This window comes from Lipophrys pholis, assembly GCF_963383615.2.
Source record: "Lipophrys pholis genome assembly, chromosome: 19".
Lineage (NCBI taxonomy): Eukaryota > Metazoa > Chordata > Actinopteri > Blenniiformes > Blenniidae > Lipophrys > Lipophrys pholis.
The window spans coordinates 12517307-12534283 of record NC_137647.1 but is presented as its reverse complement, the minus strand read 5'-3'; the positions used below and the strand labels follow the sequence as shown (position 1 = coordinate 12534283).

The 16977-nt window shown below is 41.6% G+C and overlaps 1 protein-coding gene across 1 annotated transcript; it reads right to left on the bottom strand.

Moving 5' to 3' along the window:
• Positions 1-4999: 4999 nt before the first annotated feature.
• Positions 5000-16904, bottom strand: sec14l1 (SEC14-like lipid binding 1). The gene is made up of 16 exons (XM_080488453.1): positions 16719-16904; positions 16052-16138; positions 13111-13260; positions 12788-12919; positions 12172-12300; positions 11842-12061; positions 10747-10856; positions 10317-10506; positions 9257-9345; positions 9094-9164; positions 8828-8999; positions 7988-8122; positions 7081-7215; positions 6615-6866; positions 6303-6481; positions 5000-6095 (listed from the first exon to the last, which is right to left on the bottom strand). Exons 2-16 carry the CDS (start codon positions 16112-16114, stop codon positions 5990-5992), a joined length of 2133 nt encoding a protein of 710 aa, XP_080344579.1. The 5' UTR covers positions 16115-16138; positions 16719-16904; the 3' UTR covers positions 5000-5989.
• Positions 16905-16977: the final 73 nt, after the last annotated feature.

Below are 16977 nucleotides of genomic sequence, written 5' to 3'. Positions count from 1 at the left end.
GCCTGCAACAGTAAAATGCAATTATAATGCCAAATCTCATTATGAAATGTTTTTGTTCCTGCAGACTGTCGTAGGCTTTAACCAAATGTAGCATGTGATCATCTACCTTTTCAAGCTCTGTTTAATTTCTATTTTCATTTTTTTTAAATCAGCTTTTTAGACTAGTTTGGACAATTCAGCACAACCGCCTCTGAAAATAGCTTTTGTTGTGGCATTTTGTGTATGTCAAGCTACATACTGTAATTGATAATCTCCTGCCTCCTATCTGCAACGCCAACTACATGTCTTCCTTCCCTACAGGCATGAATATCTTGAGGGTTTTTTTTTTTTTTTTTCCTTCTTCTCGTCCTTCCTGGAGGCTCCGAACAAGCAAATGCTTAGATTAGCATGTTCTGCCATAACATTTAAGAAGGTCAGGCCCACAATGACCTGCATAGTTCAGTGCCCATTTAGACAGGGGGGGGGGGGGGGGGGGGGGGGGGGGAATTGAAATGTCAGCTATAGAAGTCAGTGAGCCAAGAAAAACAACAGGGAAATAAAACAGGACTGATAAAAACACCACATGACTTAAGCGGAGCCTTGACAGTTGCTTGCAAATGAGGGCAGCGCACAGAAATTGCCCTAAATTGAAGCTAGATTGATGGTCTCTCTTGTTGTTACACAGAAATCAATGCAAGAAGATATGAGAGCCTGTATGAAGCATCAGAGATAAATAGACATGACTGTATCTATTCGTTTGTGGACATATTAATCAGCCCCTGTAGTACATCAAGTCAGAAAATGAATTCCAACCCAGCCAATATGAGATTAGTTAAGGAGACAGGTCCACAACTCAGATGGAGAAGGCATAAACAGTTACTGTTTTCCAGGTTGCACACATTATAGTTAAAGTAGGCAGTGGATCGGTCTGCACACAAAAAAAAAAAAAACACACCGGACAAACTTTTTTTTTTTTTTTACAATCTACTCAAGCCTCCGAAACATAATTTAGGGCACTAATCCAGAGCTCTCCTTTTCAATTAGTGGGAAGGTCAAGATTGTCAGAACAGAGCAAATGAAACACTGCTTAGATTTTAATGAGGCTTCACACTACAGTGAGACTCCACAACCTTATGGCTGATAAGATTTTATACTCTATGATCAAATTCACAAAGAAAAAAAAAAAAAAAAAAAAAAAAAAAAAAAGCAATTTGCTGTGCAGCACATGATGGAAGAGGAAAATTGCTTGGAAGATGTATTTTGAAAGTGAATTTTAGCCTAAATTAAGTTATGATCCATTTAGTTTTTTGCAGATTTTAGGTGCTATTATCAGTTAACCTTGGCCTCCGTTATTTAATCCGCTTTGCTCCCTTAACGCTTTCAAATGCACTCAAAGGAGTATGGCGACATGAGGAAGTCGTGCATGAACTATTAGTCTGCAAAATCTAATCCCTCCATCTTTTGCCATTTACGTGACGTAAACAAAGAAAAAAAACAAACAAAAAAAAACACTCAGCCTCATGTTGCCCATCTCCATGCCTGCCTGGTATTTCTGAGAAAAGATTTCATTTCATATTCCCAGAGAAGGCTGGAGTGCTCATATCTGGAACAATTTTGCAACTAAATCCACAGCATATTACCAATGCACTCTTTTCCAAATGCTGTGCGCCCCAAAGAATTAAGAGATTTATTGTTGTACATCACAATAACATTATCCAATACTGATTTTAATTAATCTCTTCCCCCAAACACACCATTTCACCATTGTGGTGGGAGACTTCATTCAGTTACCAGCTCATGGGGAGCAGGGATTGAATGCGATGGTGCGTTTCTTCAGAGGCACAATCCAGGTAATCGCGTTGTTATCATATCTGTCATGCTCAGCAGGGCAACCAAGCAGTCACAGTGATAAGATGGTGAAATGAAGGGCGAGAAACTGATATTGCTTCTCCTGAGAGATTCCTTCAGAAGTGACAGCACTACAAACACCGAGAGCAGAGAGAAGTCATTTGTCTTGCATTATAAGAGCCTCCACGTTAAAAAAAAAAAAAAAAAACATGTTTTTATGTCAAAACTTGAAACCGTTTACAACCACAGGAATACAAGTGAATGAAAGTCTTTGTGAATTCTACTCTTTATATATTAAGAGAGCCACAGAAATCAACTTTCCCTTTAGCCTACACATTTGTCTCAAGAAAAAAAAAATTTTTTTTTGCTCTGCACATTATGAGTGCCACGTCATTGATAATCCTGTAAATAACAGTGACTCTTCATCTGTGAGAAAAGTTTTACCCTCTTACGTGGTTTGAGTAAAGACACTGAACAGAAATGCAACAGTTTGCTTTTGCCCCCGTTTTTCATGAGCTGAACTCAAAGATCTCAGGATTTTTGCATTCATAGAAAAAGTCTGTTTACAAATTCGAGACACTTCTCATTTGCCGAGATGAATATCCACCTCAGCAGGATTATTCCACAGGTGTGTCTAAGGAAGGCCACAATAAAAGGTAAATCGAAAAGGTGCAGTTTGATGCCACAGATGTTCTGTGTTTTGAGGCAGCGTGCAATCAGCATGCCGACTGCAGTCATGTCCACCAGGGTAGTTGCCCGTGAACTGAATGTTCATTTCTTGGCCGTAAGCCGTCTCCAAAGGCGTTTCATTCAGCCGGCCTCACATCTGCAGACCACATATAACCACACCAGCCCAGGACCTCCACATGTAGCATCTCCACCTCTGAAAGATCATCTGAGACCAGCCAGCCAGACGGCTGCTGCAAGAATCGGTTTGCATAACCAAAGAATTTCTGCACAAACTGTCAGAGGTTTCCTCATGAGGCTCATCTGCACACTCATCATCCTCATCGAGGTCTTGGCCTGACTGGAGTTTGTTGTTGTAACCGACTTCAGTGGGCAAATTTCTCACATTCGATGGTGTCCTCTTCACGGATGAATCCCAGTTCTCACTGTGCAGGGCAGATGGCAGACCACATGCATGGCGCCGTGTGGGTGAGTGGTTTGCAGCGTGTCAACGCCGTGAATGGAGTGGCTGATGGTGGAGGTTGGAGATATGGTATGGACGTGCGTATGTTATGTTGATTGATGGCATTTTGAAATCACGGCGATACTGTGACGAGATCCTGAAGCCCACTGTTGTACCACCACCTCATGTTGCAGCATGGCGCCATGTTGCAAGGATCTGTACACAATTCGTGGAAGCCGAAAACATCACAGTTCTTTTGTGGCCAGAATACTCACCGGACATATAACCCAGCGATCATGTTTGGGATGCTCTGGATTGGCGTATACAACCATGTGTTCCAGGTCCTGCCAATATCCAGCAACTTGGCTCAGCCATTGAAGAGGAGTGGACCAACAATCCACAATCAACTGTGAAGGCGATACGATGCACTGCGGGAGGCAAATGGTGGGTCACACCAGATACTGACAGGCTTTTTGACCCTCAAATGTCCTTTTATTGTGACCAGCCAAAGACACACCTGTGCAATAATCCTGCTGCCTAATCAGCATCTTGATATGCCACACCTGTGAGCTGGATGGACAATCTCGGCGAAGGAGAAGTGGCACTAAGACAGGTTTTGGCCATGTTTACACATACCCAAGTTTTTACAAAACGTTATATATTTTTTAAATTACATTTACACCTGATCGTTAACAAAAATAACTTAATTTACACAGCCCGCATGTACACCTGATTTAGACCTTCCATGAGCATGCCACCCCTGTAGAGGGCAGTGTAACGAGAAGCATGAAGCCATGCTGGCCTATCAGAGTCCTAGAAAAAACACAATGTCATGAATTCTAGTAATTTTTGGTCATAATTGTTTGGTTTTTGGGGAAAATACAGGCATTTTAGTCACGTGTACTCTGCGCTACAACAAAGAGAAATTTTCAAATTAAAATTTAAGGGTTATTGTGACATTCTTTTACAGGTCCGGCACACTCAAGATGAAATTGGACTGTATGCAGCCCCTAAAAACGTGTTTGACAGCTGTGGTTTAAAGCAAAAAACAACAACTTGCAAAACAAATACTATTCCCAACACGATAGGCTAAAATTTATAATCATACCGGTACTCATTGTGTGTGCATGCTCACACACTCAGCAACAATAATGAACATGGGCTCTAAAGAGGAATTCATATGAAGTACATTCAGTGTGATGACTATTCATCTCAATGCTTGATAGCCACACATCAAATTGTAAGGTTGTGTCAGGTTAAACAGGTGGCTATTTTATGAGATAAATTATTGTGTATTTAATGTGCTCACCAAATCTTAATTGTATAACAGACATTTTCAAACCAGTTAAGGCCAGGAGAATAGTTTAGCCTTAAATCACATAAATGGTCATGAAGAACAGCAAATTAGGCATAACACAAGATGAGCACTATTATTTATGTAAGCAATATGGGTCTTGGGAGGTTATTAGCGCAAGCCAAGCCATCCAGTAAATAAGCTTCTGGCAAAGTCGGTGCACTTCCTCTTTCTAACAACCCCAACAACCCAGCAGGAAGTCGGACTCCTTTTTCAATCAGCCTTTCACAAAATGCAACTCAAATTACCATCAGTTGTTGGGGATACACAGCACATGGGTTTGCAAAGAAAGAAAGGAAAAAATATATATATGTATACATAACACAGGAAAATTTAATTAAGCTTTAGCTGGAAGCATCTGATAAGTTTATGGAAATTTAAGTTCTATGTAAATCAGTTGTCTGCCTGGCCCTGTGCCAGATCACAAGGGGCTGCTATATTGCATTCAAATTAACTGCCTGAGAAACCTCAACAGCAATGAATAACAAGCCGGAAAACATTATAACATGAAATCTATACTTTGAACTGTTTATTTGAAAGACGGTTTATATACTTTGTGCCGTCATTCCTGAAACCTCTCCAATTATGGTGTAAAATTAACAGGCCTTGGTACCACACTATATTAAAGGTACTGCCTTTAATCTTTTAAACATTTGGTGAGGATAATTTTGAGAAAAACACATTCCATTTGTGTATTATATTCTTTATTAGAACCATTTCTTTTTATGACGTTGATGGAAAGTGTGGGAACTCAACGTCAAACGTTTCACCGCTGCAGATCTGAGAACAGGCGGAGTCACAGACAACACTGACATCTAGTGGACAAACAAAATGATGACATGGAAAAGAACTGCCTTCACACACACTATTATCTCATTTGTGAAACCTTACATAAGAACTGCAGTCTGTGAAATGTCATTACATGACCGCACATCCATCTACACATCAGTTATTTGACAGTCAGTTTAAGTTTTATACACTGTTAAATATTATACACACACACACAAGACAAGACAGTCATCATAGATACTCAACCACTCCTTGCACTTCATATTCATCACCAAATCATGGGTCTTAACTTTCAGAATATTTGGGATGTTTACATGCAGCATAGTTATATCTGGTTGTTGTGACAACAATCTGTGTAGTATCAAATACAAATCTGCAGTTTTAAAGTCTGAACCCCACTTCAAGGATGGCATTTGGAACAGAAAGCAACACCAAATGTTAACAGTCTTCACTTTGACCGACGTCTGGAGATTACTACTACAGGAGCAGTTGGTGAAGACATTCAGCTGGGTGGACTCATGAGCGTATTGTCCTCAAACACAGCAGGTGTGAGTATTACTGGTTGAAAACATCCTAGTAGAGACAGATGCCTGAAACATTATTTGTGTTAAAGTCATACCTTCACAGATTAGTTACAGCTGTCCAAGATGTTGAAAGAGTGTATTTACTCAACATATATCTGAGCTTTTTCTAAAGGATTCTCACTCAACTGTGCATTCTAAAACCAAGTCAAGATATTATGTTTACATACACAAACATTAAAATGTGGTCAAAACGGAGATACTGAAATCCACGTAAACACACCTATTTTTATTGGACCAACTGAAACAAAAACTTCTGTCAAATGCAATCGACAGAGCACGGCCAGGGCAGATTCAGGTCTTCAGACGCTACCTTGAAACAGTGGAGCTCGCCTGTGACTGGCCAGAGGAAGTAGTGGCAGCACTGAGCTGAGAGAAGCCACTCTGACAAGACTCCAGGCTGGACATAGACCCCCTAGGAACGATCGACACAAAGGAAGAGCAGGTAAGGCTCATGTTAAATTCTTCACAGAATCAGGACTTTTGATGTTTGTGAAGTAAAGGAAATTACATATGCACAGCTTATACACAGGTATTAAAAGCACAAATGTGAAACACAATTTGGAAAGAGTAAACAGAAAAGCATGGAGGAGCAGAGGAACAGTAGAATAAATAAACTGACCTGAAGTCATGGGAGGCCAGCACCTCGGTGTAATACATGATCTTGCACTTGTGGGAGGAGACTTGCAGAGAGGCCAGCACATCGTCCACACGGGGCAGGCTGGAGGCGGTGCAGGCTGTGGGGCTGTGGAAACGCCACTGGAGGATGTAGAAGCCCGGCCAGCGTGTGATGTGAGAGCCCTGTTACGACGGGGGACATTTGAAGGCTCAACCACTCAGATTCAACAATAATGAACAAAATTAGTTGAGACAAATTACTTCAACACTATATAGGTTTAAATGCATTTCTCATGTCTGCAGGTATTCCTCTCACCTGTACACTCTCCCCCTCCCTGCAGATAAAGGCTTTCTCTACCATGCTGTAGTCCTGGCCCAGCACCCAGCTTCTGTCAATCAGCTGGATGTTTCCAGCCCCAAGGGAAGTGATGCCATGGGCGGAGAGTGTGTCTTTCTTTGGAAGTTGAGGGGCCCTCTTGGAGTGGTAAATATTGAAGATGACATCCCCCTTAGACACATCAAAGTCCCAGGTGATGACGGAGGAGGCCTCGGCGATCTCAATCAGCATCTATGGGAAGAATTGACGAGATTAGAGGCGCAGACTGGAAGCCCATAAAAGATTCACCAGCCATAAGCGTGCAATTTAAAATTGTTCCAGTTGGTGGCACCACAATCCACAGCATAACATTTGCTGAATGTAAAGAAATGCCCTCTGTTCAGACCTTTTGTGAACTCTTGTTCGCCTCACTATTTGAACACATCAATAAAACTTGTGGCGGCACCTCATATGGAGCTCCTTTGAAGATACTGGCACTCTTGTAGATGGAGTCAGTCAACAGGCAGTTTTCTTCACTCTCCAGTTCCTCGGCTGTCCTGTACAGAGATTTTGGGACTGTCCCTCCCTCTGGGATGTCACACTAGTGACAGCAGGAGGCAAAAAAAAAAGAAAAAAAAAAGGGTAGATTTGGTTTAATCAAAAACAAAAGCAGAATACTCGCATTACCATGTGCAACTAAATGGATATGATCCGTCTGATCTGCAACATAATTTAAACATGTGGCTATAATTCAAGGACAGTTGATCTTTGTACGTGAACGTTAGCGGCTGTTCAAAAAGTTTGTCATATGAACCCAGTTGGATGCCTTGAAAAATCACAAGACAATAGAACCGATATGAAGCTTCAAGGACACCCGCTCCAAGCGGGTTGACGCATTTGGTTTTGTTCTTCAGCCACTCAATGGAAAATACTTCCACGGTACGTTTGAGCGACTAAAGTGACGCGAAAGAGTTTGCAAAACAAGAAAAAGTGCAACAAGATGTCAGAGTAAAAACCTTCCGTTGTATTTTGACGCGTTTGAGATGTAGGAAGCCAACTGACGACTGATTCGCTTTACATTTCTCCATCACAAGTCAAAAGATTGCGTAACTACTCTGATATAGTCTCTACTACGTTAAATAAATATTAGGTTGAAAACAATAACGAAACACCGCATTTCAAAAGTGGACCTAAATGACAGACATATATACAGAGGAAGCCAATTGACAACCAGCAATGACTTAACAGGCTTTAACTGATGTAAAGCACACGGCAGGTGTATGAAACCGCGAGCGAGTACACTGAATGTAACCACCGGCAATAGAGCATATTAACGACATGTGCAGTTCGATAAGCTGAGGTCTTCATCTAACCATGCATTCTCCTCGGAGAAAGTCAGGGATGACTTCTCTGTCAATGTAGTCGACTAAGCCTCCTGGACCCTGGTAGTCATTCCCAGCATAAACAAGGAACGTCTTGCGGGTGTTCTCATCGATCAGGGGGCTGACCTGGAAACAAGATGCCCACAGTCAGAAGAGAACAGCTGAGGAACAGCACGGTGACCTATTATGAACTGTGAGCATCAATCCATAACCGATGAATAATTCATCTATGAGGAAGACATTGATTGGCTCGCATATGCTGCTGGTAGAAATACATATATTCAACATTGATTTGATTAACATGATGGCTCATTTTCTATCAGCATCTGCGGTTTTATCATACGTTAGTCAATAATTTGTATTTTTCATTTCTCCAGAAAGCAACCGTTACTGACTTGACTAAAATTTACACGTGTCATATATACATATATATATATATATATACACATACATACATGTCTGCCTTAAATTGTTCTTTTCTTAATTGTTTTTTTGATTCTTATTATCCTACATGAATCCATATTGTCGTGGCAATAATAAAATGCCCCCCATGAGGCGTTTCATATTGCACAGCTACAATTATCTTTATGTGTCAATATTAGATTGTTCCTGTCTTCCGTCCCCGTTCGCCCTTTGTTTATCGTTTGCTCATGTATGCATGTATGTGTGACTGGATTGCATCCAGCTATGTGGATTTCATACCAATGCAATCTGTGCGTGTCCGTCCTCATCAGCTTTGTGCATTCTTACACAATTATGATGATGAATTAAAATCAAATTAATGGTGACGAATCAGGAAAAGAAAAAAAAGAAGCAGATAGTCATTCTCACCAGAGTCCAGAGCACTGGAAAAACTCTCGGCGCCCGCAGGATGAGCAGGCGGCCCAGGGTTTCAGGGTAGTTGGCCTCAATAACCTCGATTATTCTCAGCAGAGCTTTAATGCCAGGCCTCCACAGGTGACGCATGTTCAGCCCCTCCAGATCCACCAGGCAGGTCCAACAGCTGACACAGCAAAATATATTGCATGAATATAATGCAGTGATTTGTACACTTGATAAGTTTAGTAACTAAAGACAGTGACAGAAAATGTAGGTACCTAATTGGTCGACCGAACACTCTGGTGTTTTCCTCACAACGCCTCAGTCCCTCCTCATTGATGGACAGAACCTGAGGCGCAGATAAAAGGCGGGAGCATTAATGCAACATCAGATATAATAAATGCAAATAACAGCTAATATTCAAGTCAGAAATCTGGTCACCTGTCTAAGCAGCACCTCCTCCCCTAAGGCTCGCACTAGACCCTTCGTGTCCATCTGGCCCAGACGCAGAATATACAGAGGACGGCCATCTAAACATCACACAAGGAGCAGACGTACAAAACGGAGGAGTGAAAAGCTATTTCAAATAACATATACAGCTCGGTTTGATTTTAATGAGGAGGGAGCAGTTATAAAGATAGCAGAATACCTTTGAACTCAAATTCTCACACATTAATTTAAAACCCAAGAAAACCACCAAAAATGAAATGGAAAAAAAATCATCGGATCTAATAAGCTCTCTTTTTTTAACAATCTAAAATTTCTAAGGAAAATTTGTGCAATCTAATAAATCCATCTGCTGCAGTAAAAAGCTCCAGACTAATGTTGGCAAAATCCTCTCTCTTTATCAGCCATTTCTCCAGCCTTCAAGGAGCATATTTTCACAAACTCTCCCAGTATGAATCTCATGCCAATGCCGATACGCGTGCATTACATCGTCTGCTGTCCAGTTCTGGTCTCAGCGTTGTGCCACGCCCCCTTCTCAACTGACAAATTATAAAATGCAGTAATTGTGAGAAAATTGCAGTGAATGTCTTTATTTTATCTTTACACTGTGCAAGGTTACCGTGCCGACGGGACTGGGCCCCAATATTTTACATTCCAGTGGACGTTCAAACAGAATCAGCAGGGAGAAGAAGAAAGAAAAAAAAAAGTAAAAAATACTAACATCTATTCCCAGAATAACTCCCCCTGCAAGATACGCGCTGCTTGTTTTCGCCACCCCAGTCACCATGAAAACATTCAAAGGGCAGTTGCTGTGTTCAAGTCCTAACTCCAACCGGCTGGACAAGCTGAGTCATTTTCAAACACGGGAGCTTTGACAGATGGTGCTCAGACCTTAGAGTCAATAATTAACCGGCCATTTCAACCCATTTGGAAAAATAAATACAGGCCACTTAAATTCCCTGGGTTGTTGCATTTACAAATGAATGTTCACAAACTCACACCAGGATTAACCTGTGGAGAAAAAAAAAAGCAAAACAGAAGCAGCATTCTGTACCTCTGTCATGGTGGTGCCAGCCTCCAGTGTAATAATCATGAAGCAGCTGCGGACGCTGCCATGTGTCCAACAGGAAATCCACTTGATGCTGCTTTCTCCAGGTAAGCGACTGCCACAAGAACTCCCTGGCCTTGTCCAAGTTGAAATCTCTCGCCCTGAGGAAGCGCAGCACATGCTGGTCCTTTGGAATCTGCACGCCACATCCAGGGGTCAAAACGACAAGTTGCTCATCGATGCAAGTAAGTGCTCTCGGCGTGTAAGGTATGAAGACTGAATATGTCTGTGAGCAGTAAAGTTGACCTAAGTGTTGCAGCAAGGCCTCAGAAAAGTCAGAGGGTGGGTGTGAAACTAAACAAAAAAAATAAGTGTACTAAACATAAGTGCACAATCTGCTCTCTGGATAAATAATACGTGCTGGTGTAGATGTGACCTTGCCCTTGTGGGTTTCCTGGAGCCACTGACGCAGTCGAATAAGACAGCTCTCCTGCAGAGGCGTTAAATCACCAAGGTAACGTCTGATGTAGTCAGCATCCAACTTGTCTACAGGCCAAAACACACACAGTAGAAAGTTAGAACGTATTGACATAAAAATTCAGTAACATTTGTCAGTCCGGGGCTAAAAGTTGAGTTTTCACAAGAAATATATTATAAATGCAATTGTCTGTAACGTATGGAAACTATTTAACAGCAAATTCAAAATAAACCCGCTATGAGCATGACAAGTTATACCTCGTTGTAAAGGTGACTATTCAGGCTTTCCAACGATATGCAATACTACACCAGTTAGTATTATTGAAGGGAAGAAATAGTGTTTCCAAACTTTCTTTGGAGGAGTGTACATTCTCACATCATGGACATTCAGTTGACAGTAAATGGTAAATTTAATTCCTAAGCAAGCAATTGTGGTAACGCTGTTTGTACTTTGGCTTTTTCTGTTATTAGCAGTGAATACACCCTCACAAGAGACTCTTTTATACATCATTAACTTCAAGCTTGATGTTTATTTGCACTCGTCCGGGGTGCGATAGACTCAGAACAGGAGATTTAAACTGCGTTACACAGACTTCAAAGATCACAAAATTGAAACTGAAGGACTAAGTTACAAAAAGATCATGACAAGCAAAGGAAAATAGCTGATCAAATTAACTTTTTTAATTTTGTAATTCTACATTTGAGAGACTTCAATCTAAATTAAAACTAATCCCAGGAGAGAATGGGAGGGGGTGGCTTGCCAAGACTGAATGATGTCACTTCATGGGGGCTTGTGAAGACGGGTTAAAAGGAGAGACCCTAACACAAATACATATTCAATAAATAGTAATGATGCATTATAACATTTGTATGAATGCAAAGCACTTAGCTCTCTGGATTGATGAATTGCTCTTGCCAAGATTGTTTGTTCCATTTGTCTCACCAACACTGTTTTTTTGAAAGTGTCAAACTTAATCTACAGTTTGACGACTTTAACTATCAAGCCGCGAGGTCAAATTGTGTGAAGGTTAAAGTTTTGCTGCTATACACTGACCGTCAGGGGAGGTAGATAGTAGCTCTGGCGGACTGGCTGGGTCGTTATAGGGCAGCCCATCTCTGGCACCGTGTCTGGGGATGGATCTCGCTGTGGAAGATGGAGGCAACTGAAGCTGAGAAGTAACTGTGCCCGAGTCATGAGGGTGGGTCCAGCGAGGTATGTAAGAAACTCCTTCCTCCTCCAGCTCTTTGAGGTAGTACTCGATAATTTCTTTACCCTACGACAGCCGAATGAAAGATTTGTTAATAATCTGCTCAGGTGCTTAAAGCACTTGTATACAGGTTTCTACAAATCCAGCTTACAGACAGTCGAGACAAACACACAAACCTTTTTAATGCTACTAGCATACTGTTTCATGGCTACTTTCTCCGCGGTGCTCTCAAAACCGAAAAAGGATTTGATGTCCAGACTAGCAGTCTGTTCGAAGCACGTCCAGTCCTCATTCTCTGGATGAACCTGTGGAAGAGGACAAAACATGAATCTGGGCTTAACCTCAACCTGTTTTGTTTTTTTTGACTAGTTGTTTTCAGAGCAATATACGGTAAGCATTAAAACTTTAAGGACAATTCTAAGATTGAAAGCTATGTTCTTAAACAACTCGTGTATTGTTCTCAACTCAAACTTGTTCCCACTTCTTTTCGTTCATGGAAATAACATTGGCAGTAGACCTATGCTGTGAAGAGTTTGAGGGAAAAAAAATGGATCAGAGAGCATTTCTAATGCGAGTCTGACCGTGACAACACAGACACCAGTCAGAGGAGTGAGTCCGCCATGAGAGGCTCATCTTTAAACAATACGTCACAGTTCCAACACATTGTGGAGGTCTTAAAGAAAGGCCCTGTTACATCCAAAGTGCCTGAAGCGTTGTACAATTTTCATACAGGCAAAAAAAACACAAAAAAAAACCTAAACACTGGGTACTTTGGAATTGTGTCACACTCACCGAGTAGTTGCAACACTCGCGAACGATGACTCTGCTGGAAAAAGTTTCGTTGTGGACTTCAATCCGGAGGGTCCGGTCTCTGCGGTTCAGAGTGTTCTTTTGGACGAAGTACAGGAACTCGACACCAGCGATCTATACGCAGAGGGAGTTTTTAGGCGTTCGTTAGTTTGCAAAAAGTTATCAAGCATTCTGAAACCAACGCTAAAATTGCTTGAAGTGCAGACATTTATCCACGGCATGATTAATTCCTGTCTTTGTTCTTCAAAACAAATAATCTCACTTCAGCTACAGTTTGTACTGTGCAACACTGTTTTCTCTCGTACCCGTTTGAGAAGTCGTGGAGCGTCGATGTCGATCGTACAGCGCCTCTCAGTTACCAGCACTGATTGATCCTTGTTTTCACTTTGGCTGATGACCTCACTGTCCACAAACACTGGGATCAACGGGCACTTTGGGAACCGCCTCACATAGGCCTGCAATAAAAAAAAAAAAAAAAAGAATGCATAAAATGTCAAAGCTTGTTTACACAAGAAAATAGTTAGTTGAACTTTTCTCCACATCTCTCTGTATGTTTTCCACAACAATAGTTTGCTTGTGTCGAGAAAAGTTGTTTCACTGGAAGGTTTTCCATGTCGTGATGCTTATGGAGTCCATTTCTGATTGGTCGAGGGAAGTGGGTCGGTACTAATTGCTCCTAGAATGAGCTACATTCAACTAAAAACAGCATGTGATTTGCGCATGACCTCCATGTACAATCAGGATGTGTTTGATAGTTAGTGGCTTCAAAAGTCGCCAAAAATACATGTCAACATGTTTATGACTTGTGCAGAGAGCGTCAACCTGCAGCTGTGCAAGCTTTTTTACACGCACTGATTACTTTGTTTTACTGCCCCGAGCAGATGCCCGTATGTTCTAGCTAATTTCAACAGAGCTCACCTGTCAATATTGATTGAGTAACCTAACCGGAGCTTCAGGATCTGTGATGTTTACTATCCTGGCTATGCCACTAGCAACAGTGAAGCTGCAGATGAAACCTAATGAAGGGACCAGACCCCCGGCTGATACAGTAACAGAGGCTTCACTTGTGGCAATTCAAATAAAGGGACAGCCGTGCAATTAATATGATGCAATTATCTATTCATCCATCTTCTCCCGTCCTTTATCTTAATCAGGGTCACAGGGTGCCGGAGTTGATCCCTGCTGACGAGAAGCAAAGGCAGGATTGCCGTTTAATCACAGGGCAAACACAAAGAAACACTCACACACACCAGAGGGGCACTGAGTCACAAATTAGCCCAACCTGGACTCAAAGCCAGATGAAAAAATTCATTAATTAAATTATTGGAAGATTTTCGGCTCGAAAGTGACCCATATCCAATCTGTCCCGCGACCGTGTGACGTTGCAATTTCAATTTTTGCACACCGGGCCTTGATCATATGTGCTACCAAATCGGATATGTATTTGATGTCTTGCTGAAAGGTAAAAATGCATGTATACGACTTCCAACGTTATTGACATGAGACTGACGTCACCAATCTGCACTAAAGGAAGCAGCACCGCCAAAATGTGAAGAAAAATGGAAGAAACGGACATGGTAAACAGGTGATGGGTTTAATCTTCGGAAAGATTCCATTAACGGCATACTCCTCACACCTTCTTCTACACATGTGGGTCACTTTGAGGTTGCATTTAAATTGTATTAAAAGGTATTAATGTATCACCAGGGCCCAAAACACGAAAGATGGGCCTCTAAAGTTTTATGCTCGGCAGACCTCAGAAGTTTGCTGGTCCTTCTGTTTCACACTATTATACTTCACATTTGGAACCCAATAGTCATCTAATTACTGTGGCTGTGGAGCATAAACAATGTTTTATTATCGCAGGTGAGATTGATTAAATGCAATTCAACAAGGGGACACCCATTTAGAGTTGGCTCAGTGGAGCAATATTAAAACATTACTAGAGAATCTCTGTTATGTAAAGGCCCAGGAGAGTCATAAAGGGGTGTCAAGAAAAGGACAACAGTGATGTCACTGGTTAAACATTCAGTAATATCCAGGACACTGATTAGGACTGTTAGCTGGAGTAATAACTGTCAGCGGCAGGATCAGTCAGGGGACTAATGAGAAAGCTGGGAGACAAATGGAGAGCAGAGGAGGTGGCAGAGTATTGAATGGATCCTCTCCTTTATGCCGTCGAGGCCTCAGCCCTCGCATACGAGCTGCAATTTAGTTTTCACAAAAGACTTATTTTGAGACCCTTTTCAATAACCTGCGGTGACGGAGTAGAATTTTATACCTGCACTGTTTCATGAGGAGGCATTAAATGACACTTGTGTGGGTGCTCGACATACGGTTTTATTGCATTATCTGGGACTGTGTGTTCAAAAAGCCATAGCAGCAGAGCAAAGAATCACTAATGCATCACAATGCGTACCCCACTGCACAAGCCAAAGGCTTAATATGGAACTTCAGAGAACAAGACTGAAGTCAGCCAGTTAAAGTGAGTGAAATCAGATTGCCTCTCAAGGAAATATTTGCTTTGGACCCAATTTCAGCCTAATAAAGCAACACATTGGTATCACAAGAAAACTATTCCAATCAAAATGAGGGGAGCAACTCATATGCTGGAAACGTGTGTTGAAGATTGTGATACACAGTGCTACTTCTGTGCACTTTCGTGCTTAGAATACTGCACTGAACTCGAGGTCTGTTTTGTGTTACATAAATGCAGCCAGGAACATTTCTCCCCATGAACTGTGCTGAGGCCACATCTTATCTTAGCGTTACATCATCTATATTTTGTCAACTGTACATGTGAACAGAGCAGGAAGTATATTTTTATAAGTAAAATAGCAGCTTTTTATAAAACTTGCAAAGGGACACAAGGACATTGGTTACATTTAATGAGAAGAAACCAAAAGGGACATAGTTAGCTGCTAGTTAATGGAGATGAGGGTTGACTGTCTGAAGAGAATCTTTCTCTACAGGCTGCATTGTGGTATCGACCATAGCAGAAACCCAGAATGAACTATATGCAATGCACTTAGTTCACTCTCCAAACACTCATGTCCAGCAGGTCACCAGGACTCAGACAGACAGATGGCCCTGGGAGGCAGACAGCAGCAGCCTCCACTTCATCTATTACCACAGCTGAATTTTTTTCATTTTTTTACGAAGTGGAGCAAGAGCAGGACAAGTCAGAGAGTGCACGGAGTGAAAACCCTACAGGGAGTAAAAGTACTCAAGTTTGAGGATACTCACCGCCATAATTAACTCAAAAGGATGCTTGTAGACCCGAACAGGGGATTGGTATTCCTGTACCATGGTGGAAAGTCTTACTGGAAAACTCTGTTAAACGCAACACAATGACAGCAGTCAGGAAGAGTCATAGCACAGCCAAAAACTAAATAATAAAAAACACTCCTTTACATCAGCTGAGTAAAGTTCAGTGAAGGAGAGCCATTGGTGTTTCAGGCAAACTGGTTCCCCAGTTAACTGGTGACCAACTTCCTTTGGCAAAGGACGTTACAAATCCGTTTCTGTCCTTGAGAACACTATTTACTAATCATACAATAGTTTTTAAGTGTCGCACCTTCTGTGAATCTCTATTCTTGTCTGATGAACATGTGTCAGATCGTGACTGTCACGCAGCTGCACACGCGCACATATTGGAGTAAGTGAAGGGGCGGCGCTCTAACCTAGGTCACCAGCTAACGGGGAAACCAGATAATCTGAAACACCAGTCACATTCACATGATACCAATTTGAACTAAATCTGTCTGTGAAGTAAAAAAGAACAAACCCAAACAGGCGACAAGTTTCTTAAAGAATGCTGTTCATAACAGTTAAGGAAGAGAATCAAACACAAATTTACAACGGAGTCACAACAGATAAACAGCAACAGAAAAAGAAACAAAACTGGACTTACAATCAGTGAAACTCTGGTGGGAACTTTTCGAAGAGTTACGGAAGCTGTTTAACTTAGTTTAGGCATTCTGTCAGCTGAGAGAAGAATGTTTAAAATCCCGCATAGTGAACAAACGAAGTAAAAACTCCAACTCCGTCCATCCGTCTGTCTGCAGCTCCGATCGTTAGCTCCGCCTCCTTAGACACCAACAGGAAGCGCGTAATGACGTGTGACGTTGACGTAACGCAAGGCCTGATGATAAAAAGTTTTGAAAAAATGA

Bases quoted from the DNA above. Each gene is read 5' to 3' on its own strand.
- sec14l1 (XM_080488453.1), bottom strand. From the start codon at position 16,114: ATGGTACAGGAATACCAATCCCCTGTTCGGGTCTACAAGCATCCTTTT. The intron at 10,857-11,841 runs GTCAGTGTATAG...TTTGGCCTGTAG, and splicing joins ACTATCTACCTCCCCTGACG to ACAAGTTGGATGCTGACTAC. The intron at 9,346-10,316 runs GTACAGAATGCT...TGTGATGTTTAG, and splicing joins CTGGCACCACCATGACAGAG to ATGGCCGTCCTCTGTATATT.